Below are 26790 nucleotides of genomic sequence, written 5' to 3'. Positions count from 1 at the left end.
CAAAGTAGATGAGATCCGGATGGATTCTCCAATTTCCGCATTGAAAGAAAGTTTTATATATCACCAGCTTCTCCAGAACATAGTACGTTGTATCGTTCTTCACTTCGTAGATGGCCTTCGTGTTAGAGGAGCAGAAACTGCATATGGCTTTGTTTTTTAAAGAAGATACAACATACAAACTGTTCCTGAAACCTTTGGAATCCGACATAATAGGCGTAAGCCTGATTAAAATGCTCACAATGGCTGAGCTATGCATTACACATGCAGAGAAAGTAACTGTGTTGGAGCATATTACGATATTACTAACAGGTCTGTAAAGCTAGTAGCTTTTGCTTTTCCCTTGAAGGAAAGAAGAGAACCTCAACAAGAGATGAATTTTCCACGGTCAGTGAAAGGTAGAAGCATCTCATGTTCCTGAAACCTTGATGAGATCCGACATAATAGGTCTAGGCCTGATTTAAGACGGGAAACAGTCGTTTTCCTCTTGTCGTTCATTGTAGAAAAGACGATTAAGATCAAGTACATAGGTACCAACGCCTAAGTACAAATTCATATTAGCTGAATCAAAAGTAACACTCAAATAGGTTTGAGTTTTATTATGGTAAGAGGTCAGATTTCGAAGGTGCGTCATGAACACCTCATTGTTATAGAAGGTTGTACATTAGCCAGTAATCTTCATTCTTCAGTAACTCTCCTAAGGGTTCATGAAGAGTAGGTAACCCAGAAACCAAAATACTTGTAAAGACAATGAGTTGTTCATGACGCACCATCTAGATCTGACCTCTCACTATAGTAAAAATCAAACCTATTTGAGTGTTACTTTTGATTTAGCTAATATGAAATTATAACTTAGGCGTTGGTACCTATGTACTTGATCATCATCGTGTTTTCTAAAATGAACGACAAGAGAGCGCCTCAGTGGCGTGGTCGGTATGGTCTTGGCCTGCCACCTCGGTGGCCGCGAGTCATATTCTCGGGCATTCCACTGAGGGGTTAGATATGTGTATTTGTGGTGATAAAAGTTCACTCTCGACGTGGTTCGGAACTCACGTAAAGCCGTTGGTCCCGTTGCTGAATAAACACTGGTTCCATGCTACGTAAAAACACCACACACACAAAACAAAAAGAGAAACCGATTGCTTCTTGTCTTTAACCAGGCCTAGGCTTATTGTGCCGGATGTCCCCATGGTTTCAGGAACATTAGATGTCTCTACCTTTCACTGGACATGGATAATTCATCTCTTGTTGCGGTTATCTTCTTTTCTTTAAGCGAAATGCAAAGGCTACCAGCTTGATAGACCTGTTAGTGATATCATATTATGCTCCAACGCAGTTACTTTCTCTGCGTGCGTAATGCATAGCTATCTCAGCCATTGTGAACATTTTAGAATAAGGAAGATACTTTTGACTTCAGGTTTTCTTGTAAACATAAGAGTTGTAAAAGATGCTATTTAGTTTAAGATGTCATTCTCCCTTTCCCTTCTTTTGCTCAACGTCTGATGTATATAATATATATATATATATATATATATATTATATATATTATATATAGTATATATATATATATATATATATATCTATATATATATATTATATATATACACACACATATATATATATATATATATATACATATATATACACACATATATATACACATATATATATATACATGGAAAATTTCTGCTGCACATTCTTTCCCTTATCGTTATTATTAATGCTATTCATAATCTCATACGACGCAAGTCCATAGTTCATTAATATGCCAAGCATACTTCTACAGAATAAAACGCCAAAATAAAAAATGAGTTTACTACAGTATATATCTTATATATATTTTCATATATATGCATGCGTGTATATATATTGTATAATAAATACACAATGTATGTGTGTATGTTATTCTCTTCGTCTATTGTGTGCCCATTCATTCTGCAGAAGTATGCTCAGTATATTAATGAAAGTTTGATTTGTGTCGCATGAAAGTATGAATAGTAATAATGAAAATGACACGAGAAATGATAGGTATCTGAAACGTACCCTGTGTATAGAATAATATATAGCTCACAGAAAGGCGTGACCCACAGTTTATCTTTTGATGTTACTGATCTGGATAAGTACTCTCTCTCTCTCTCTCTCTCTCTCTCTCTCTCTCTCTCTCACACACACACACACACACACAGCTCATTCTTATGTAAGAATAGTGCCAATACGGACATACACACAGAGCTCATTCTTATGTAAGAGTAGGGCTGACAGGGACACACACACACACACACAAAACTCATTCATATGTAGGAGTAATGCTAACACCGATATACACACGCGCGCGCACACACACACACACACACACACACACACCGAGATCATTCTTGTATAGTCATTTATGACAACACGGGTGCTTGGTGTATATAAACATACAAGTACTTCAAAGCCTTTGGCATGACACTTATTTGAGCTCTAATCTGTCCGTGGTAGTGATTAGTCTCGCCCTTTCATCCACCATGTCAATCGATCATGCCTTTATTCAGGAGCTGGTGTTGTAGTGGGAGCTGATACAAAGGACTTTGGCTGTATCCAGAAGCTGGTATTGTAGTGGGAGCTGATACCAAGGACCTTGGCTGTATTCAAGAGCTGGTGTTGTAGTGGGAGATGATAACAAGGACCTTGGCTGTATTCAGAAGCTGGTGTTGTAGCGGGAGCTGATACCAAGGACCTTGGCTGTATTCAGGAGCTGGTGTTGTAGCGGGAGCTGATACCAAGGGCCTTGGTTGTATTCAGGAGCTGGTATTATAGTGGGAACTGATACCAAGGACCTTGTCTGTATTCAGGAGCTGGTGTTGTAGGCTGATACCAAGAACCTTGGCTGTATTCAGGAGCTGGTGTTGTAACGGAAGCTGATACCAAGGACCTTGGCTGTATTCAGGAGCTGGTGTTGTAGTGGGAGCTGATACCAAGAACCTTGGCTGTATTCAGGAGCTGGTGTTGTAGTGGGAGCTGATACCAAGGACCTTGGCTGTATTCAGAAGCTGGTGTTGTAGTGGGAGCTGATACCAAGGACCTTGGCTGTATTCAGGAGCTGGTGTTGTAACGGAAGCTGATAACAAGAACCTTGGCTGTATTCAGGAGCTGGTATTGTAGTGGGAGCTGATACCAAGGACCTTGGCTGTATTCAGGAGCTGGTGTTGTAGTGGGAGCTGATACCAAGGACCTTGGCTGTATTCAGAAGCTGGAGTTGTAGTGGGAGCTGATACCAAGGACATTGGCTGTATTCAGGAGCTGGTGTTGTAACGGAAGCTGATACCAAGAACCTTGGCTGTATTCAGGAGCTGGTATTGTAGTGGGAGCTGATACCAAGGACCTTGGCTGTATTCAGGTGAGCTGTGTTGTAGTAGGGTTAGCTGATACCAAGGACCTTGGCTGTATTCAGGAGCTGGTGTTGTAGTGGAAGCTGATACCAAGGACCTTGGCTGTATTCAGAAGCTGGTGTTGTAGTGGGAGCTGATACCAAGGACCTTGGCTGTATTCAGGAGCTGGTGTTGTAGTGGGAGCTGATACCAAGGACCTTGGCTGTATTCAGGAGCTGGTGTTGTAGTGGGAGCTGATACCAAGGACCTTGGCTGTATTCAGGAGCTGGTGTTGTAGTGGGAACTGATACAAGGACCTTGGCTGTATTTGTCAATTTTTACACCCAAATGTATGGATGTATATTTGGAAGTACATACAAATGTAATAAATTACGTACGGATTCAGTGAAAATTAAGTGAGAAATTTCTTTTTTGAGAATTTCCTTCTCTTAATACTGTAATAAAAATTATATGAAATGATATACCTACGGAAACGATTACCACATTTTTTGTGACGATATTTAATTGTAACCATAGTTGATGAAGTTATATCAATCAATCACTGGACTTTAGTGCTGACGAAAATGTCTAGGTTAACTTACTCTTTATAAAGACAACCTTGTCTATAAAATATAAAAAAATTAGTCATATATCTTGGAAGGAATAACGATGTTGTTAGACGCTATTCCATATGTAATTATACACATTGCATAACTTTACACGTAGAATATACATATATACCTGCCCGTAAGGGACTAGTGCCGTTAGTACACCTTACTTGGCACACTTTAGGCGTTACTTAAGGATCTTAGCGGCGTCCCCAAGGCCCCTGGCTGCAACTATTTCATTCCTTTTACTGAACTTCCGTTCTTAATCTCTTTCGTCCGTCTTACTTTCCACAAATTCTTTACAGTTGTTTCATAGTGCAATTGCGAGGTTTTACCCCTGCCACACCTTACTAACCATTTTACTCTCAGTTTCCCTTTGAGCGCTGAATGACCTCATAGATTCCAGCGATTGATCTGTGGCCTAAATTTTTATATTTTTTTTCCATTCCTACATATACACCTAGAAGATGCTGTGTCAATTAGAGTGAGCACGAATTTCATTCAGCATGTACTCTTACTTCCATGAGTGCATGGAAGTAAATTTTTCACTTACTTTGGGAGTAAGCCTACAAACTACTTTGTTGTTGATATTGTTCCTGTTGTTGTTGTTGTTGTTGTTCTTGCTGTCGTTGTTGTTCTAGCTGTTGTTGTTCTTGTTTGTGGGCGGGGCTGTTGGGAAAGATCTATGGAAAAGCCAAAAAGCTCTGAAAAAGATGTTTTGCGTCGAGTTAAAAATACAAGTATTTTATGATAGCATATTTATGATTTACTTATTAAAATTAAATGTAAAAAATAAATAATGAGAAAAAATATAGCGTATTTATTTTGATTTTCGTTGATGAAACAATGCTCTATTTGACCGTTGATTTTAGCACCCACCCCCAAGTAAGCGGGAGGTTTGATCACGCCTTGTTACATATCAAGCAATCATAGCAATCCGTAGAAATTTCCCGTATTTTTTTAGGATTTATTATTATGTCTTATTTACGTTTTACAACATTTTTGTCCATGTTCTTAGTTTTTCCCTTTGTGGATGATGACTATTTTGGCTTTTTTTGCCGTATAAATCTGTCGAGTTTAGGGATAGTTATAATAATAGTAATTGTAATGATATAATAATAATAGGATTTGCCTTCTGATGCTTTGTTAGACACCACATTGTCTTGTCTCTCAATTTGTTTCTTAATTGTGTATTACATATTGTAAAACTTATATATGATTTAATATGAAAATATTAAGTCATAATCCTGAAGACACCAAATGTATAAATCAATAAAAAAGAAATGTCCTCCCATTATCTGTATTTTGTGGATATTTATGTTTTCTTCTATGCTTCGCATCTAACTTTGGATGGAGCTTTATGGAACTAGGTCTTCATTCTTGGATGTATTTTATGTAACTAATGGCCCAGGCAGCAATGGATATTATATATCTGGCGGTCAAGATATTCCGGCAGACTGTAAATTAGGAAAACTGGAGGCCAGATTTTTCATGTAGTGGTAGATAATTCTAGCTTGAATTTCTGAACAACAGTATTTTTCCATCGTCTCTCTTGAAATTACCTACATTTTTTTAGTTTTTTTTGTTAAAGAAAACTGCTGTGCCGGCTGTCCGTCTGCACTGTATTCTGTCATCCGTCAGATCTAAAGAACTACTGATGGTAGAGGGCTGCAAAATGGTATTTTGATCATTCATTCATTCATTCTCCAATCATCAAACATACCAAATTGCACCCCTCTAGTCTCAGTAGTTTTTATTTTATTTACGGTTAAATGTAGTCATGGATCGTACATCTGGCAGCGCCTTCCGGACCCATGGGATGCACCCTCATTCAACCGCATCTGGTGAGTAACTAGAGAGCTGCCGGTCATAGTTGATGGTTATATACAGTGTTATACGTTGTACAGAAAACTCAATTGCGCATTTTTTACTTATTTCTTGTGTTATTTGTTTCCTCTAGCTTCGTTGCAATTTGTCTGTAATCGTTTATTTTGTACAGTAACCCTTCGTTATATATTTCTGAAGGTCATAACGTATCTAGATGGTTTATCTTCAGGTAAATAAAAAAAATTGAATTAACATCTCAGAGACAATCGGAAAATTTTGCTCATAAAGTTGCATGTTCAAACTGGACTCCTTTATCTTGTTAGCAAAAGAACTAATATTAGTTTTTTTTTTTTTTTTTTTTTTTTTTTTTTTTTTGCTGCTGACTTCACATACCCAAAAATATTGTCAGATTAAACTTAATAATGTTGTCATGTCATATCCGAACGCCTTGCTGTGTCAGCTGCCAGAGTCTTAGTAAATACCAATGCCGATATTTCTATGCGAACAAGTATGATCGATAAGTGATGACATACAAGATATGTTGGCTAGACCGTCATAGTAAATTAAACATGTCGGACATCTGTTGGTAAACAGAGAATTTGATTCATTTCAGTGTAAAAAAACATCGTATTTCTCATAGGTGAGAAAGACCTGAGAGTTAATTCTTCAAACACTATTTATTGATCAAATTTTTTATTGTCAAATTATTATTTTGTAATCATTAATTTACCTCACTAAAGAAAGTTTCGAATTCCAGTTTAATCAGTGCATTCGTTGGTTTAAGGGCTGTCATTCAATTTCTCTTGGTTCTTAATTCTATTGTCTCAATCTTTCTTTTCTACTTATGTATATATATGTATTTGTATATATATCTACTTAATATATATTTATATATAGTCTTTCTTTGTCAAGATTATAATTTTTATGCTTTGCAATCTTGTATTTGTTTCCGACCGGCAGGCATTCACAAGTTCCTTTGTTGATCTATTTGTACCTTAGATTTCCCATTTACTTCTTTATCTCACTTTCTGTCTACTCTGAGTTTGTGTGTGTGTGTGTGTGTGTGTGTGTGTGTGTGTGTGTGCTTTCCATTTCTCTAAAAATACAGTATTTTCCTATCATTCACTTTTCTTATGTAAGGTGTGTGTGTTCTTTCAATACGCATACGGGCACGTACACAAACACATTATATATATATATATATAGTATATATATATATATATATATATATATATATATATATATATATGAGAGAGAGAGAGAGAGAGAGAGAGAGAGAGAGAGAGAGAGAGAGAGAGAGATCCTAAATGATTTCGCCCCAAAGGAGTGAGGGTAACCTCGTTCGAGGCTCTCCCGTATAGTGTAGGCAAACACTGACGGACTACTCTCTCTCTCTCTCTCTGTCCAGCTGCTATTGAATAACCATCAAAGGATTTCTTAGGAAACAAGCACATAACTTCACTTTCCGTGTTTTATGTAGTTGTGAGGTGAACGCGTTACCATTGACACTATAAGGCTCTCGAAAGAGAGAGAGAGAGAGAGAGAGAGAGAGAGAGAGAGAGAGAGAGAGGAGAGAATGTGTATATACTCCTGTGTGTTTGTGTAAATGCTTTTCAAACACAGGGGTGCATAAGTAGAGACCAGACGAGTATCAGCTATCATTCAGTGGAAAAAAAAAACATTGATACTCAAATTCCTTTGAATTTACCAAGAATATTAATTGCACTTCCCTTGAGAAGAGTAAACATGGCTGTCAGTTTAGCTGTCGATATATACAAAGAAGAAGTTGTATCAATATGATGTGTTTTCTCCCAGCATCTGTTACCTTTCAGTTCTCACTCAGCACTAACACACAGTCGGTATATTTTTCTCTTTTATCTCATTCAGTGACACATCCCATCATGTATTCATAATACATTCAGTTTTGGTAAATAGCTGATCCGACATTTGTCAATCATAGTGGCCGGTTACTTTCCATCGTTTTTGTAACAAACTGGGCAGTTATTTTTTTTTTTTTTATCTGAAATCAATTTTTTATCAGCATCTTTTTCACTCACTGGGAATTTTTTATCCGCATTTTTTTCACTCCTTGGGAGTTTTTTATCCACATTTTTTCACTCCTTGGGTATTTTTTCTTGGGACCGTTTTTTCACTCCGGAGTTTTATCATTTTTTCACTACCTTGGGAGTTTTTTTTTTTGATCTAAATTTTTTTTCTCCATTTTTTTTCTTTTTTGGGATTTTTTTATCCACATTTTTTCACTCCTTGGGAGTTTTTTTATCTAGATCTTTTTCACCCTCCTGGGTAAGTTTTTTTATCCTCATCACCTTTTTTCTTGGGAGTTTTTTTTTTACACATCCCTTCTGGGAGTTTTTTTTATCCACATTTTTTCACTCCTTGGGAGTTTTTTTTATCTAGATCTTTTTCATTCCCTGGGAATTTTTTTTTATCCACATCACCCCTGGGGAATTTTTTATCCTTAGTTTTTTTCCTTTTTCACTCCTTGGGAGTTTTTTATCCACATTTTTTCACTCCTTGGGAGTTTTTTTATCTAGATCTTTTTCACTCCCTGGGAATTTTTTATCCGGTTTTTTATCATCACTCCTTAGGGAGTTTTTTTTGATTCCCTGGGAATTTTTTATTCCACATGTTCACTCCTTTGGGAGTTTTTTTATCTAGATCACCCATTTTTCACTCCTTGGGAATTTTTTTTATCCAAGATTTTTCAACTCCCTTGGGAAGTTTGTTTTTTTTTATCCTTGGGATTTTTTTCCGTTTTTTCACTTCCCTTGGGAATTTTTTTATTCCGCATTTTTTTCACTCCTTTTGGAGTTTTTTACTAAGCATGGGTTTTTTGTCCACTTTTTCCGTTGGGAGTTTTTTTATTCCACATTTTTTTTTCATCCTTGGGGAGTTTTTTGTATTCCACATTTTTTTGGGTTTTTTCCAACTTTTTTCCCGTTGGGAGTTTTTATCTAATCTTTTTCATTCCTGGGAATTTTTTTATCCACATTTTTTTTCACACCCTTGGAAGTTTTTTTATCACATTTTTTCACTCCTTGGGAGTTTTTTTATCCACATTTTTTCACTCCTTGGGAGTTTTTTATCCACATTTTTTCACTCCTTGGGAGTTTTTTTATCTAGACCTTTTTCACTCCCTGGGAATTTTTTATCCACATTTTTTTTCACTCCTTGGGAGTTTTTTATCCAAATTTTTTCACTCCTTAGGAGTTTTTTTTATCTAGATCTTTTTCATTCCCTGGGAATTTTTTATCCACATTTTTTCACCCCTTGGGATTTTTTTTTATCTAGATCTTTTTCACTCCCTGGGAATTTTTTATCCGCATTTTTTTTTCACTCCTTGGGAGTTGTTTATCCCATTTTTATCACTCCTTGGGAAGTTTTTTTATCTAGATCTTTTTTCACTCTCCTGGAATTTTTTTATCCCATTGTTTTCACTCCTTGGAGTTTTTTTTTATCTAGATCGTTTTCACTTTGATCGACTCCCTGGGAATTTTTTATCCGCATTTTTTTCACTCCTTGGGAGTTTTTTATCCACATTTTTTCACTCCTTGGGAGTTTTTTATCCACATTTTTTTTCACTCCTTGGGAGTTTTTTATCCACATTTTTTCACTCCTTGGGAGTTTTTTTATCTAGATCTTTTTCACTCCCTGGGAATTTTTTTATCCACATTTTTTCACCCCTTGGGAGTTTTTTTTATCTAGATCGTTTTCACTCCCTGGGAATTTTTTATCCGCATTTTTTTCACTCCTTGGGAGTTTTTTATCCACATTTTTTTCCACATCCTTGGGGTTTTTTATCCACATTTTTTTTTGCCACATCCTTGGGATTTTTTTATCCACATTTTTTCCAGCCTGGAGTTTTTTTTATCTAGATCTTTTTCACTCCCTGGGAATTTTTTTATCCACATTTTTTCACTCCTTGGGAGTTTTTTTTATCTAGATCGTTTTCACTCCCTGGGAATTTTTTATCCGCATTTTTTTCACTCCTTGGGAGTTTTTTATCCACATTTTTTCACTCCTTGGGAGTTTTTTATCCACATTTTTTCACTCCTTGGGAGTTTTTTATCCACATTTTTTCACTCCTTGGGAGTTTTTTTATCTAGATCTTTTTCACTCCCTGGGAATTTTTTATCCACAATTTTTCACCCCCAGGGAGTTTTTTTATCTAGATCTTTTTCACTCCCTGGGAATTTTTTATCCACATTTTTTCACTCCTTGGGAGTTTTTTTGTCTAGATCTTTTTCACTCCCTGGGAATTTTTTATCTCCATCTTTTTTACTTCCTGAGAATTTTTTATCCAAAATTTTTTCACTCCCTGGGAATATTTTATCCATCTTTTTTACTCCCTGAAAATTTTTTATTCCCATCTTTTCCACTACCTGGGATTTTTTAGCCCCATCTTTTTTACTCTGGGATTTTTTTTATCCCCATCTATTTCACTCCCTGGGAATTTTTATCACCATCTTTTTCATTCCATGGGTATTTTTTATTCACATCTTTTAAACCCCCTAGGAATTTTTATCCCTATCTTTTTCACTCCGTGGGAATTTTTTTATCCCCATATTTTTCATTCCTTGTTAATTTTTTCGTACTCATCTTTATCACTCCCTGAATATTTTTTTTATCTCCAACTTTTTCACTCCCTGGTAATTTTTATGCGCATCTTTATCACTCCCTGGGAATTTTTTTATTCCCATCTTTTTCACTTCCTGAGAATTTTTTTATCGCCATCTTTTGCATTCCTGGGTATTTTTTATTCCCGTCTTTTTTACTCCCTGGGAATTCTTTTATTCCCATTTTTTCACTTCTTGGTAATTTTTTACCCACATCTTTTTCACTTCCTGGGAATTTTTTTGTTGCCATCTTTTTCACTTCCTGGGTATTTTTTTTTTATTCCCTGGGTATCTTTTGATTCCCATCTTTTTCACTCCCTGAGTTCTTTTTATCATCATCTTTTTAACTCCCTGGGAATTCTTTATCCCCATCTATTTCAATTCTTGTGATTTTTGAATCCCCATCATTTTCCCTCTTTGGGAATTTTTATCTCCACCTTTTTCACTTCCTGGGAATTTTTATTCCCATCTTTTCCACCCCTGGAAATTTTTTTATTCCCATCTTTTTCACTCCCTGGGAATTATTATCCCCATCTTTTTCACTCTCGGAATTTTTATCCCCATCTATTTCACTTCCTGAGATATTTTTTTCATCCCCATCTTTTTCACTCTCTGAGATTTTTTTTATTCCTCTCTTTTTCACTCCCTGGGAAATTTTTATTCCCATCTTTTCCACCTCCTGGAAATTTTTATCCCCATCTGTTTCACTCCTAGGAATTTATTTATTCCCATCTTTTTCACTCCCAGGAATTTATTTATCCCCATCTTTTTCACTCCCAGGATTTTATTTATTCCCATCTTTTTCACTCCCAGGAATTTATTTATTCCCATCTTTTTCACTACCAGGAATTTATCCCCATCTTTTTCACTCCCTGGAAATTTCATTTCCATTTTTCACTTTCCCAAATTATTATTATTATTATTATATTTATTATTATTATTATTATTTATTTTATTATTCTTATTATTGATTATTATTATTATTATTATTTTATTATTATTATTATTATTATTAGTATTATTGTTGTTGTTGTTGTTGTTGTTGTTGTTATTATTATATTTATTTTAATTTTTTTCCGAGATACGACGTTTTTCTAACATCTTTTCTCTTCTATAGTGGATCATTATTTTCCATTATTGTCATACCCAACAGTGGATAGTTATTTTACATCGTTTTTATTGCTAATAGGAGACAGTTACTTTCCACGTTCATTTACTCAGCAATGAACAGTTATTTTCTTTTGCCTTACCCTGCAGTGAATAGTTATTTTCATTTTTTTTACCCAATGCTGGGCGGTTACTTTCGATCTCTTGTACCCTACTATGCTCAAAAAAAAAAAAAAGAGCGATTCATTTTTGTTTTTTCTTGGCAATGAAATTTGTTTCGGAAGAGCCTTAATCGACTCCCCCACCATCCCCTCTGCTACTTATTTGATAACTTAATCAACGGATCCAAGAGAGAGAGAGAGAGAGAGAGAGAGAGAGAGAGAGAGAGATCGCATCGTGACAGCTGTCCTCTCAGTGTATAAATGCATTCATTAGCATAAATTAGCCTGGTATTACCTCTCATTAACACGCTGCAACACATCACGGTGCAATAAAACAGACGTCGATTTGTTTTAGACATTTTTATTAACATGGAAGTAGATTTCAAGTCTTTTTCACAGACATAGATTTCAGTTTTTTTTTTAATTTTTTTCTCATAGGTACTACCGAAGAAAAAAAAAATTTTTTTCCTGACGTCAACAACTATAAACGGCCTCTCAATTAATCGGTAGGAATAGTTAGTTATCTGATCGTTGGACTCGCCAGTCAGTCAACTAATTTGCTAATTACCAAAGGTGCTAATCAGTTCATTAACTATTCAACTGAATAATCGAGACGCCAGTCTTTTTTTGTCTATGTACAATGTTTCATGTTCGGTGCTGTTTACCTAATGCAGTTACTTCATAAATGAGAGAGAGAGAGAGAGAGAGAGAGAGAGAGAGAGAGAGAGAGAGAGAGAGAGAGAGAGAGAGAGAGAGAGAGAGAGAGAGAAGGGGGCAGCGCAGATAATGTGATGATAGACAAAAGAGATGTTTATTTTATATAAATATTGTATAAAAGAAGACAGACACAGTTAGGTAGATAAGCAAATATGATAAGCGCAGAGGTAGGGAAGAGTTAGGATGGAAACACTATTAAAAACAGAAGAACGATTCATAAACGAAGAACGATTCCTAAAAGAAGGACGATTCCTATAAGATAGAAACATCGATTCCTATAAGGTAGGAACACGATTCTATAAGCAACATGATTAACAAAAGAAACGTGTTTCCTGAAGAAACATGATTCCTATATTACACATGATTTGTAAAGGAGATATGATTCCTAAGTGAAACACGATTCCTAAAAGAAACATGATTCCTATAAGAAACATGATTTCCATAAGAAACACAATTCTTCTGCTCTTATAAGAAACATCATTCCTAAAGCAAACTCAATTCCTTTTAGAAACAAATCCTAAAAGAAACACGATTCCTAAAAGAAACATTATTCCTAAAAGAAACGTTATTCCTAAAAGAAATTTGATTCCTAAAAGAAACACGATTCCCAAAAGAAATATGATTCCTAAAAGAAACGTGATTCCTAAAAGAAATTTGATTCCTAAAAGAAATGTGATTCCTGAAAGAAACGTGATTCCTGAAAGAGACATGATTTCTAAAAGAAACATGATTCTTAAAGGAAACTCGATTCATTTTAGAGACAATTCCTTAAAGAGGCATGATTCCTCAAAGAAACGTGATTCCTAAAAGAAACTTGATTACTGAAAGAAAAGTGATTCCTAATAGAAATTTGATTCCTTTTAGAAACAATTCCTGAAAGAAGCATGATTCCTAAAAGAAACGTGATTCCTAAAAGATACTTGATTCCTGAAAGAAACATGATTCCTAAAAGAAACGTGAGACGGGATTCCTGAAAGAAACTTAAAAGTCCAAACTGATAGAAAAAAAAGATTCACTTTACCCTCCAGAACTGAAGCAAGAATCGGAAAGTTGATGACAAACCGTTGGAGACAAATGGCGCCTTTTGTCAAATAATCTCGCATAAATTTAGCATAAAATTATCATCTAAAATGTATATTGATAAAATTATTAGTCAGGTAAAATGTCAATGACGCATAGATGAATTTATCCATAGCTCCATACGACTTGTCAAACATTCCCTATCCCATGTGGTTTTTTTTTTAAATCTTATTCCGGTGAAACTATTGTCACTACTAAATAATATTTTATTTTAAATTAAACCTTACGTCAGTGAAATTATCATAACTACTAACAACAACCACTAGAATTATTCCCGTTCGCCGCAAACCTTTAAGTACAAAAAAACTATTTTCAGAAGTCTGACCTACTTTCCTGTCATCTAACGAAGAAGAGACTACGCTGAATTAAAACGTGTTCGTGAAGTCATGTATAGTACATCCTATAGCTAAGACGAAAAAGTTTTCGTGAATGGAATGGTGTGAGGATGGAATGTGAAAATTTTATGCTGATCTCTCTGTGGCAACACCGCTTCAGTGAGTTGACATTTTTCAGATTGACTGGTTGAAAAATTTCCTCCTGAAGCTGACCGAGGTGGAGATGGTAATGATGATGATAATGACGATCATGAAGAGAAAACGGATAAACGTCTGTGGAATGAGATCGAGGTATCTTGATTCGTGCAGAACTGAGGGCGGCTAAGGACGCCGGAGACGCTGATATCCAGTTTTGACGGAGTTGACACATAAATCTCGATCCTATTATGTGTGAATCTGTTCTAGGGTCGTTTCTTTACACACACGAAAAGAAGCTTTAAAGTCTACTACGATAATGAATCGGTTGGAAACGAATCAAGTGAAACGAGGTTTTTCTTTAAATAAGACAGACAATACTCCTATACAGAATAAATCTCATTTACAAAATGGACAGATCGACAAGAGTGTGAATCCACGAGATGTCAAACATCTGATGCAGTCGTTTCGATGGGCAAGTCAATAAGTGTTCCGCTTAATGTAAGCGTCGAGGGCATTCTCGAAGGAATATTATTCTGTTTGCTGGGCAAAGGCTTCAATCAACTTCAGTCATTGCACTCTGGCCTCGGGTTAATGGTAAAGGTGCAGATGATCCGAGTTGTACCAAGAGTAAGGGTATGATGGGTGCTCTTGCTTCACGGGCTGCCAGTGGTAGGAATTCTGGGGCGAAGAAGGGGGCGGGGGCTGATGCGCTATGCTGCTGTTCGGGACCTGAGGCGATGAGGATGGCGGCGGAGGAGGAGGAGGAGGAGGAGGCAAGTACTCCTCCTTCACAGGTGGATACAGAAGATGGTTCTGGGACTGGGGCAGGCAGGAGGACGACCCTGAGAGACTCATGTGGGGCGAGTCCTGGGACGACTGCAGCGGGCTGCTGTGGCTCGGATGATGGGCGTGGTAATGGGACAGGTGGCTCTGTTGCTGCTGCTGCTGCTGCTGATAGCAGTGGCTTGCTATAGAAGTAGGGGGATGGTGGCCGGCGCTGGACATCGCGTTGGGCGACGGTGGATTGGGCATGTCCTGTGGCTGAGAGACTTGAAGGTGCCCGTGAGACTCAGGAGGCGTGTATGGGGAATACTGTTGCGGTAGGTGTCCCATATGTTGTGAGGACTGAGGTGGATGCGGGGGAGGGGGAGGAGGAGGAGGGTGGCCCATGCTAGGGGTGTGGGCCCCCATCTCGCGAGAGCTCTCGAGGCCTTGAGAATCGCCCAGGCCGTCCGTCTTTTTCGGCAGAGAATAAGGGTTGTGCGAATGAGAGGAGACGAGCGAAGTCGAGTGGGAGTAAGGCATCTGATTCGGGGAGTGGGTCAGCGACGGGGGGCTGATCGGAAGGGGCGTCGTGTAGGGCTGGAGTGGCGAAGTCGCCGAAACGGGCGACGAGCAGAGAGGAGATCCCGGGACGACGGGAGCGCCCTTGGGCAGGCCGGGGTCACCTCCCGCTTGCAAGACCTTCATCGCCTTCTTGTAGTTCGACCTCTTGTTCTGGAACCACACTTTGACCTGGAAGACAGAAAGAAATAAGAGGATTAGTTGTCATTCAATAACGTATCTGAAATAATTGATTAAACATTTCTAATCATATCATACTATGTATCTGGAGTTTTTGGTGAAAACTAGAAACTCAGTCATCTTGATTTATATAAAAAAAAAAAAACTGCCAAAAATTATTACCGATTCACTCAAAGAGGCAATAGGAAAACCTACAATCATAGTTTTTTTTTTTCTTAAGTCAGATCTACCATTTTTAATATTTTCATGTTATTGAGAGGAAGAAAAAAAAAAGAGTTATAATACTTTTATTTTAAATGGAAGTTTTCTCTTAGGGCTTCCTGCCATTTTCAGCCTTTTAGGAGTTTTTATATTGATCTATTTAAGATGAAAAGATGCTCTTGTTTTTCGCCTACTCGGGGAGTAAGCCTTGCAAACTACTTTGTTGTTGTTATTGTGGGGTAGGGGGGGTTGGTTAGGGAAGCTTAAAAAGGTCTGAAAAAGGTGTTTCGCGTTAAGTTGAAGATTTTTAATAAAATATAGCGTATTTATTTAATTTTCGTTGGTGAAACAACGCTCTATTTGACTGTAGATTTTAGCATGCGCCTCGAGTAAGCTAGAGGTCGAATCATACCTTGTTTATTCATAGCATTACAAAATTTCTAGTAATGATATGAAAAATTTGCTTGCTGAATTTGTTCATTGATAAAAACCATCGCTGCATTTTTTTTTAATCTTGTTTGTCAGCGGTTAATGCAGACATGCACACAGTTAAATACCAAAAACAACAATGGGAATTGAATCTAAGGCACGGAGATGGTGGGTCATGTCTCCGATAAACCACTTACGATCAAAGTTGTAATTCATAATTACGATCAAAGTTGTAATTCATAATTAGCGAGCGGTAACTAACAGCAACTAGATCTCAATAAGACCTTGATCTTAATCTTTCATACGAAAATACGAATATTAAATGAAATCAGCTATATAATCATTCCTTTTGTACAGAATTACTTTAAAGGGGAACTTTAACTTCATAAAAAGAAAGAATTTATTTTATGTTATACAATATGGTGATATCATTTATTGAACGTTCTTTTTTCACCGTTTAACATACATGTTAATTGTGGTTGATTGTCTTATATATATATATATATATATTATATATATATATATATATATATATATATATATATATATATAATATATATATATCTATAGTATGTGGAAAGTATCAAGTTCCACATACTTTACATTAGTAAAATATACGAACTCTCATATGTATATATATATATATATATATATATATATATATATATATATATATATATATATATATATTAATATTAATTATATTATATACATATATATATGATAGAATTTTAATTTTACTTAAGTAAATTTTTAAGAACTTGGTACTTGCCACATATTTCTTTCAGCAACTGTATATCACAATCAGCTCTCACCCAATTTTGCCATTGGTAAAGTCATCCCACCCCAGAGAATTCTGACAGGATAAAAAATCGTTAACTGCAACAGTTCTTATCGTATCGTAAAAATTCATGGTTAATAGTTCCTCAAAATCTGTATTTTTATTTACTGATTGATTTCTTTACGCTTCCTTATGCACACTCGTAAATGATTAACGCACACGTGGATATTTTAGAAAATTCTCAGTCTTAGAGTATTAGTGAATGTGAAGGAGCATTTCTTATTCTAAATAAAATGTTATCTCTCTCTCTCTCTCTCTCTCTCTCTCTCTCTCTCTCTCGTCTCTCTCCTCTTCTTCTCTTCTCTCTCTCTTTCTCTCTCTCTTCCTCTCTCTCTCTCTCTCAGACATACGCACACCTACATTCCAATAGAAGGAACTGCAATATCTCTCTCTCTCTCTCTCTCTCTAAAACACAGGCACATACACGCACATGTACGTACACACTTCCAGTACCAATGAAATTCAATCTCTCCTCTCTCTCTCTCTCTCTCTCTCTCTCTCTCTCTCTCTCTCTCTAAAACACAGGTACATACACACACACGTACGTACACACTTCCAGTACCAGAGAAATTCAATCTCTCTCTCTCTCTCTCTCTCTCTCTCTCTCTCTCTCTCTCTCCATTTAAACTCCTCGAATTTTAAGCTGTGAAATTCGCTGCCTTCCCCTTTCTCCTTCTCCTTCGAGGAATTCAATACAGGGTTCCATACAGACGATTGCCGCCATTAGGATGATCGCAGCTCATAGGGAGGCGATTGCGACCGCTGACGTCATCCAGTCTTAATGCCTGAAGGCTATTTACGGTTTAATCCGAACGAAACCTTTTACACGTCAGTCCTTTAATTACTGGGCAGTCGATGCTTCAGACGTGTTGGTTCGTAAAAAAAAAAGTTCAGAGTAAACAACATGGGCGCTGGCGTACACACACGTACATACACACACCACACACACACACACACACACACACACACCACACACACATATAGATATATATATATATATATATATATATATATATATATATATATATATATATATATACGATATCACTCCCATCTTCTGTTTCTTTAATTTATATATATATATATATATATATATATATATATATATATATTATATATATATATAATATATATATATATATATATATATCGATACTACTCCCATCTTCTGTTTCTTAATTTATATGTAATATATATTATATATATATATATATATATATATATATATATATATATATATATATATATATATAAAATAAAAAAACAGAGAACAGTAACCCATAGTTGCGTGTGGTAATCATTTCCTTCGTACGTACGTCGACTTCAGTTTTTTTTCTTTTTTTATCTAGTAAAATAACACTATTGTCCGCATTTTTTTTCTGCCCGCCACAGATCTAAAAAAACTACAGAGGTTAGAAGGCTGCAAATTGGTATGTTGATCATCTATCCTCCAGTCATCAAACATATCAAATTGCAGCCCTCTAGCCTCAGCAGTTTTTATTTCATTTAAGGTAAAAGTTAGCCAGGGGCCGTGCATCTGACAGCGCTTTCTGGCGGCGTGGGACGCACCCTCACTCTGCCGCATCTGGGAAGCAACTGAAGTGCTACCGGTTATCATAGCTGATGGTTTTTTACAGCATTGTACGTTGTACAGAAAACTTGACTGTGCCGAAGAAATTTCGCCGCATTTTTTACTTGTTTTCAGTTACAACCGATTGTATATTTTGTAATCTTTGTATAAATTATCTGTATACCAAACTTGGGAATATATAGGTGTATGGTTTGAATATTAGAAAATATACCTAGGAAAATGGATGATTTTTTTTAAATATGAGGCAACTCATTTGATAAAATGCATTTCACGTCATCACTCCCTGTTTTGTAGAAAGAATATATCGGTGCTTTTAATGCATTATTCAAGCACGATGACATGCATTTGTTGCACGTGTAACGAAGATATTTTGACTTTTTATGATTGTCAGTGATACTGATGAAATTTCTGGAAAATGTCTACCTTACTTTATTAATTCGAAAGTTTTAAAAACTTATTTTTATCGTTATCGTTGTGCATTCGCTTTTTTTTATTGTTATGAATCTAGTAGTTTCCTACTTTTTACAAATTATGCTAAAAAGGGCAGTACTAAGTCTCTTAAAATTTCATTCACCAATACTATGAACAATTGCCATGGTCACTAAATAATTTACACCATTTTTGTGTCCTTTAAATGCACTTTGGTCACAATAAAAGTTGAGTACCCAGTAAAAAACAAATAAATAATGCTCCGAAGAAATTGAGTTTTCTGTACAACGTATAATACTGTATAAAACCAAAAACCATGAGTCTGTGACCTTCAGCTCTTTAGTCACTAGCCAGATGCGATAGAGTGAGGGTGCGTCCCTTACCTCCGGAAAGCGCTGCCAGATGCATGATCCATGGTTAACTTAAATAAAATAAAAACTACTGAGGCTATAGAGGTGCAATTTGGTTTGTCTGATGATTGGAGGGTGGATGATCAAAATACCAATTTGCAGCCCTCTATTCTCGGTAGTTTTTTTTTTTAGATCTGAAGGTGTACAGAAAAAGTGCGGACGGACGGACGGAGAGACAAAGCTGGCACAATAGCATTCATTTACAAAAAAAAAAAAAACCAGACAAGCTCAGATTCTCTGCAAAAGTAACAGTAGATCTCGAGGTTGTAGTAATTTTTTTAAAAGTAAAGATCCATTCATTAGTTTTGATGTGGTCATGCTAACGGACTAGAGCAGCGGTTCTCGACTGGGGGGGTGGGGGCGCCTCCCTAGGGGGCGTCAGCAATTTCCAGGGGAGGCGTGAGCCCTAGAGAAAAATAAAAAATTCTTTAATTGTACTCGTTATTCTGTCACCAACGTTAGTTTCGTGTAGTCTACTACTCTAGTCTACAACGTTAGTTTCGTAGAGTCTACTACTCTAGTTAGACTCGTTGGGCTCACCATGTTTTGTAATTATTTACCTCCCTCCCTGTCCCTCGAAACCCCTTCTCTTTCTTTTTTATTATTTTCCTTTAAATCTGGGAGGGAATTTATTCATAGATGCAACGGGGGGTGTGGGGGCGTCGTGGAGGGAAGGACCAACTCCTAGAGGGGGCGTGGTAATAAAAAGGTTGACCACTGGACTCAAGAATATATTATATATATATATATATATATATATATATATATATATATATATATATATATATATATATATACATATTACAGAAAAGTAAAGAAATCCTCATTACAGTTTTCTTATAAATCCTCAGCACTGAAAATATTGATTAAGTTGGTATCATATTGACATCTCATTGTACTACAAAGGCCAAAACCATGACACTGAAGCAATGTATCAGAGACATGTGGAATTATCCTCAACGAAAGGTCATAATATCCATCGTACCAGAGGATATTACCTACTTGAATAACGCTTGGGATGATATTTACCACCATTCAAAACAATCTACTTAAGGGTATTTACCACTCAAAACAATTCATTTTTTGCCTCTCAAGAAATTTATGTCATAGTTGACGCTCAAAGCGATGTATATGGTATTTACCGCTCAAAACAATTTATCCGATATTTTGCCACTCACAACAATCCGCACAAGGATATTTACCACTTGAAACAATGTCTGGAGGAACCAGAAACCACTTCTATAAGTATATTAGAATTCGTAACATTCTGAAGCGGAGTATTCACCCCTCAAAACAAAGCATTAAGAGGATCCTCATCATTCCAAAGGGTTTGTGAAAGGATACGTGATCGCGGATCCAAAAAGATGAACAGCCCCCCCCCCGCCCCCCCCCCACCCCCCCGCGCCATTACCGGAGACGTTCTCCGCATATGAATGCGAATAAGTCAACACACAAACACAGTTGCGTTCGCTGTGACTCACCTTTAATAATCAATAAGCTACCTTCTGTATGTTCGTGGTCATTTTAATCATTCAATACAGGCGGTTGCATACAGTCAAGAGGGAAAACTGGGGACTAGTTGAGTTTTGTTATTATAGATTGGTGGTACTTTATATTCGTAAGAAAAAATAAAGTTAATGCCAAGAAGGAAAATGAAAAAAAAAACGTGAACTGCCGACATCTTTCGGTCTTTACGACCCTTTAACTATAGGCAAATAGTAAAAGGTCGTTAAGACCGAAAGATCTCGGCGGTTCTCGTCTTTTCATTGTCTTCCGTGGCATTACCTCTATTTATACATAGCATCATGTTTTATATATTTCGTGATCAAGTCGTTCATTCATAAGACTAAATATGTATTCTGTATTCCAAATCTATTAGCTCGCCTTCTTCGGTTTTAGCTTAAACTTAGCAGCATAACACCACTTGTACTATCTGTCAGACCGTAATGAGTGTTGCATTTAATGGTTTTACCAGCTGCTGTGATATTATTTCAAACTGAATAAGTTCCTTTGGGTGTTAGAAATGTATGCCTTCCTATAGAAAGAACGAAGAATTAGTGTTAAATCACGGAAAATGAAAGGAAAGTCACATTTATGTCCGAAGAATTTCAAACTGGATTATTATATTATCTTCACCTGAGGTTTTCTTTTGTGAAATGAAGCTTAGGCTCACTCATACCTTGACGAATTTAGGTGTTGAAATTAAAGCAGGAATTTACATGTCCCATGCACGTTAATGCAATGTCTTATGGATTAAATAAATAGTAACGATTATATTATACTCAAGCTTCTTTTTGCCTTCAGACTGACGCGTTATAAGAAAAAAAGCTATACAAATTAAATAGGAAATCAACCCAAGAATCGAGAGTCATAGTACTGAACACACAACACCTTGTTACTCCCCTTCACAAACAGGTTGAAGAATAATGTACCTATAAAAGGGGGGGGGGGGGGGGGGGGGGGGAGGGGGGGGGGGCGGGGGGGGGTGAGATGGGGGGTCCGACACCCAGCTTACTCGGGACGTGTGCAAGATTTTCCCCTCATGTATAAGTTGTAAACATTATATTCCTATCTTAACGTAAATTAAACGTGCTAAACTCTACTGTCAAATAGAACCTTGTTTCACTAACGAAAAAAATACGCTATATTTTACTTGGAAATAATTTCTCTGTACTGTTTAATATGCACATTATTTAGTTTTTACATTTTCATTCTAACAAATAAGTCATAAATATCCCATCCTAAAATTCCAGTATCTTTAACTCAACGCAAAACACCTTTTTGAGACCTCTTTAGGCTCTTCCACAGACATTTCCTTACTCCTTGAACAAGAACAAGAACAACAACAAGGTAGTCTTTTAGGCGGAAATTTTGCGTATTTCATAAATACCAAATTCAGGATGATTACTCACACCAAACACTCAACTGCAAAACTTCTTACTGAAAAAACTTTTCATCGCATAATGAGTTTCCTTTAAGCACAAATTGTAACATGACTGGCAAATGTTTTTGTGAGATGGTAACGTTTCATACCAAGTTCATTTTCCTGTATTTTTCCCTTGCTGTGTGTTCATGCAAAAACACATAATGAGTATTTCATATTTCTTACTTTTATACAGAACTATCTAAAACTTAGTTAATATAAAATCAGCTCATTCGAACATATGATTATCAAGTAGAGATTATCGAGTTAATATAAAATCAGCTCATTCGAACATGATTATTAAGATAATATAAAATCAGCTCATTCGAACATATGATTATTGAGTTAATATAAAACAAGCTTCTTCGAACATAAGATTATCGCTTCATATAAAATCAGCTCATTCAAACATATGATTATCGAGTTAATATAGAATCAGCTCATTCGAACTTATTATCGAGTTAATATAAAATCAGCTCATTGCGAACATATGATTTATTCGAGTTACTATAGAATTAGCTCATTCGAACTTATTATCGAGTTAATATAAAATCAGCTCATTCGAACATATGATTATCGAGTTAATATAGAATCAGCTCATTCGAACTTATTATCGAGTTAATATAAAATCAGCTCATTCGAACATATTATCGAGTTAACATAAAATCAGCTCATTCTAACATGATTATCGAGTTTAATATAGAATCAGCTCATTCGGAAGCTTATTATCGAGTTAATATAAAATCATCTCATTCGAACATTTATTATACGAGGTTTAACGTTTAAACAAAATCAGCTCATTCTATCATGATTATCGAGTTAATAAGAAATCAGCTCAATTGAACTTATGATTATGAAGTTAATATAAAATCAGCTCATTCAAACTTATGATTATCGAGTTAATATAAAATCAACTCATTCGAACATATGAGTATCGAGTTAATATAAAATCAGCTTATTCGAACATAAGATTATCGAATTGATATAAAATCAGCTCATTCGAACATATGATTATTGAGTTAATATAAAATCAGCTCATTTGAACATAAGATTATCGAGTTAACATAGAATCAGCTCATTCGAGCATATCATTGTCGAGTTAATATAAAATCAGCTCATTCAACAAATGGAATGTTGATTAATATAAAAATCACCATTCGACATTTGCTATATCGGTAATAGGATCAGCTCATTTTGAACTATGATTATTGAGTTTAATATAAATCTGCTCATTAAATATATGAATATTGAGTTAATTCAAATCAGCTGCATTTCGAACTATGATTACGAGTAATATGAATCAGCTCCTTTTTGAACAAATGATTATCGAGTTAATATAAAATCAGCTTATTTGAACATAAGATTATTGCATTGATATAAAATCGAGTTAATATAGAATCAGCTCATTCAAACAAATGATTATCGAGTTAATATAAAATCAGCTCATTCAAACATATGATTATCGAGTAATATAGAATCAGCTCATTTGAACATATGATTATCGAGTTAATATAAAATCAGCTCATTTGAACATAAGATTATCGAGTTAATATAAAATCAGCTCATTCGAACAGGATTATCGAGTTAATATAAAATCAGCTCATTCGAACATATGATTATCGAGTTAATATAAAATCAGCTCATTCGGACATAGGATTATTGAGTTAATATAGAATCGGCTCATTCAAGCATAGATTTTATCACCCGCATTAAAAATCAAAGTGTTTCTCAAGTGTTGATATGCATTATAGAATAGGTATACAGTGCCATGCACCAAATCACTCAATAAATCCTAACCAATAGGATAAGCAACTCAAGTCTATTTCATCATACTATCTAAAGGTTAGTCCATCATGCAAATAGAAGGCTTATCCATTCAAAAGCTTATTCTTCATATTAACGTGGGGCAGTTATTTGACATTGGTAGTCTACATTATTATCACCTTAAATAATAACACTATTTACAAATAAAATGGAATTTTTATATTATTGCGGTACGTACAGTTTGCTTCGGCATATTCAATTTTTAAATTTTTTAAAATTTAAGTATAAATACCTTCGTGTGAGAGGTTCATAATATAATCGTGTATTTATGTGTATATGTATTGTATATTATATACATTATATATCCAAATATATAAATAAAGGCAAAAATCCACAAAAGAAAGTGAAACAATGGCGTACCGCTGCAAGGCCTTTTGACTCACAGTCCTTTACTAAGCAGACTGCTTAGTAAAGGACAAGAGTCGAAAGGCCTTGCAGCGGTACGCCATTGTTGCACTTTCTTTTGTGGATTTTGCTTTTATTTATATATTCATTACATTCCAAACTTTCGTGATTCAGTTTTACATATAGCCTACATAATAATATATATGTACCCCAAAGATGATGACCTTAGAATATTGTCTAGAATGAGGGTACAAGCCCTTTGCACGTTTTACAGGATGTATAATTTCCTGGCATCTAATTCACCCTTCTGTCAACAGAGGTCCGTTTGGACTTGAAAGTTAGTGAAAAGTCGAACGTGGTTACCCTCACTTGGTGGACGACTGTTTACTACTGATCATCATTATATATATATATATATATATATATATATATATATATATATATATATATATATATATATATATATATATATATATATATATAAATGCATGTGTATATGTATATCCAATGTACCACGACTGAACGCGTGCTTGAGAATCATCATAAAATCCACGTAGGAAGGTGAGTGAAAACCGGGACTTTGAACAAGTACTTTCGGAGCTTATTCTACATTTTCAAGTTCACAATGTATAGGATGTAGAATAAACGACAAAAGTTCTTCTTCACAGCCAAACTTTACACTCACAGACATGTATCAACCATTAAACTCTCAACAACAACAAAATTACCAAAACTCCGTGTTTATTCGAAGCACTGCCGAAAATATACACGAAGATACACTAGACTCATTTTCAAATCTGTTTGAAGAAGGCGTGCAAACCTCACGGTGAATTTGTTCCGTAATCAGTCATTCGCTGCGATTTGCCTTCGTGAATTATTCACCTCGTAGACAGTAATTGGCATCTTAATGGGATCGTTATGAGACATTATCCTATGAAAACTAAGTAATCAGCAAGCATGATATCATTAAAGTTGCTGTGTAGAACACACTTTACCTCCTTCATAGTGTGCATAGAGTCTTGTAAAAAAAAAAAACACACACGTACGATTTATTTCTGGAACCGAACCCAATGGTCTCTCAGCAATTTCAGTCTTAATCAATCCTTCAGTCATGGAGTAAAACAGTCGGGAGGTATTCCAGTTTAACTTTCAAGGGGCATATTTGCACACTAGTCACTTCTCTGTTTCCGGCGAATTGTTGAACAGTGACCTCATGGAATCACACGACGTACTCTGGTACTTGACATTTTCAGCTAACCTCAAGGTTTAGTCAGTATTGAAGAAATGATTATTGCATCATAAAACGGAGGACAAATATGAATGAATAAAATGAAAGAAAACAAAATTATGAATAGATAAAATTAAGTAAAGCTAAGAGATGAGTATAAATATAAATGAATAGAAATCAAACAAATAAATATAAGTAAAAAATAAAAAGTCAAAATAGAAATAAATCATAGATATGGATATAAGACTACATGAAAATGGATGCGTACATGTATTAAAATAAGATTAAAAATAACTAAGAATAGCAATGTTGTCAAAGGTTGACACTTACAGATTTTTAACATTTGACTCAATAAAATCCCCAAAGTGTTTCATTTTAACATTTCAGTGGTGTTGTGCAATAAGTTTTGACCCAGATCTGGCACCTAGCACCACTGTTTAATTCTTCATTCCACCTGTTGTCTGAATATTTGATTTAAAGTCATAATTTCATAAATATTTATGAATAGTTTTCTTAAACCACAACTTCTGAACAAGACCTCGAGAGAATGTTTGAGGTGGTCTAACAAAAATTCAAATAACTAGGAATTTATGGATTCCTTTATCTCAAATACGTAACGAATAATTGTGCAGTGACTGACATGTCAGATAAACATATACTTGAGGAAATAGCATATGATTGCAGGCAGCTCTTCCGAAAAAAGCCAGTGCTAGACCTATTTGGAATCTGATTACAGGGATAATATAACCATGGGCGCTCGCAGCATATTTTCCACGGGGGTGGGGCAATATATATATATATATATATATATATATATATATATATATATCATATATATATATATATATATATATATATATATATATTATATATATACTATTATATATATGTATAATATGCAATGTAACTGCGATGGATGCCAATAATATAAGTGGAGCAAGATGCGATAAAGAAAATATACAATATTACATTGACTTTCAATAGTTCCATATACTGTTCAGCTGAATTCAAATATTTCTGGAAAGAACAATGCAGTTATATACTGTATACAAATATTATATTGTACATAATGATACCTTTAATTTACT

The 26790-nt window shown here is 35.4% G+C and overlaps 1 protein-coding gene across 1 annotated transcript; it reads right to left on the bottom strand.

Annotated features, from left to right (window-relative positions):
• Positions 1 to 14545: 14545 nt before the first annotated feature.
• On the bottom strand, positions 14546 to 25478 carry LOC135214653 (uncharacterized). The gene is made up of 2 exons (XM_064248989.1): positions 25470 to 25478; positions 14546 to 15472 (listed from the first exon to the last, which is right to left on the bottom strand). Exons 1-2 carry the CDS (start codon positions 25476 to 25478, stop codon positions 14546 to 14548), a joined length of 936 nt encoding a protein of 311 aa, XP_064105059.1.
• Between the last annotated feature and the right edge of the window lie 1312 nt (positions 25479 to 26790).

This window comes from Macrobrachium nipponense, chromosome 46, assembly GCF_015104395.2.
Source record: "Macrobrachium nipponense isolate FS-2020 chromosome 46, ASM1510439v2, whole genome shotgun sequence".
Lineage (NCBI taxonomy): Eukaryota > Metazoa > Arthropoda > Malacostraca > Decapoda > Palaemonidae > Macrobrachium > Macrobrachium nipponense.
The sequence above is the reverse complement of the archived record's forward strand: the minus strand, read 5'-3'. Positions and strand labels throughout refer to the sequence as shown.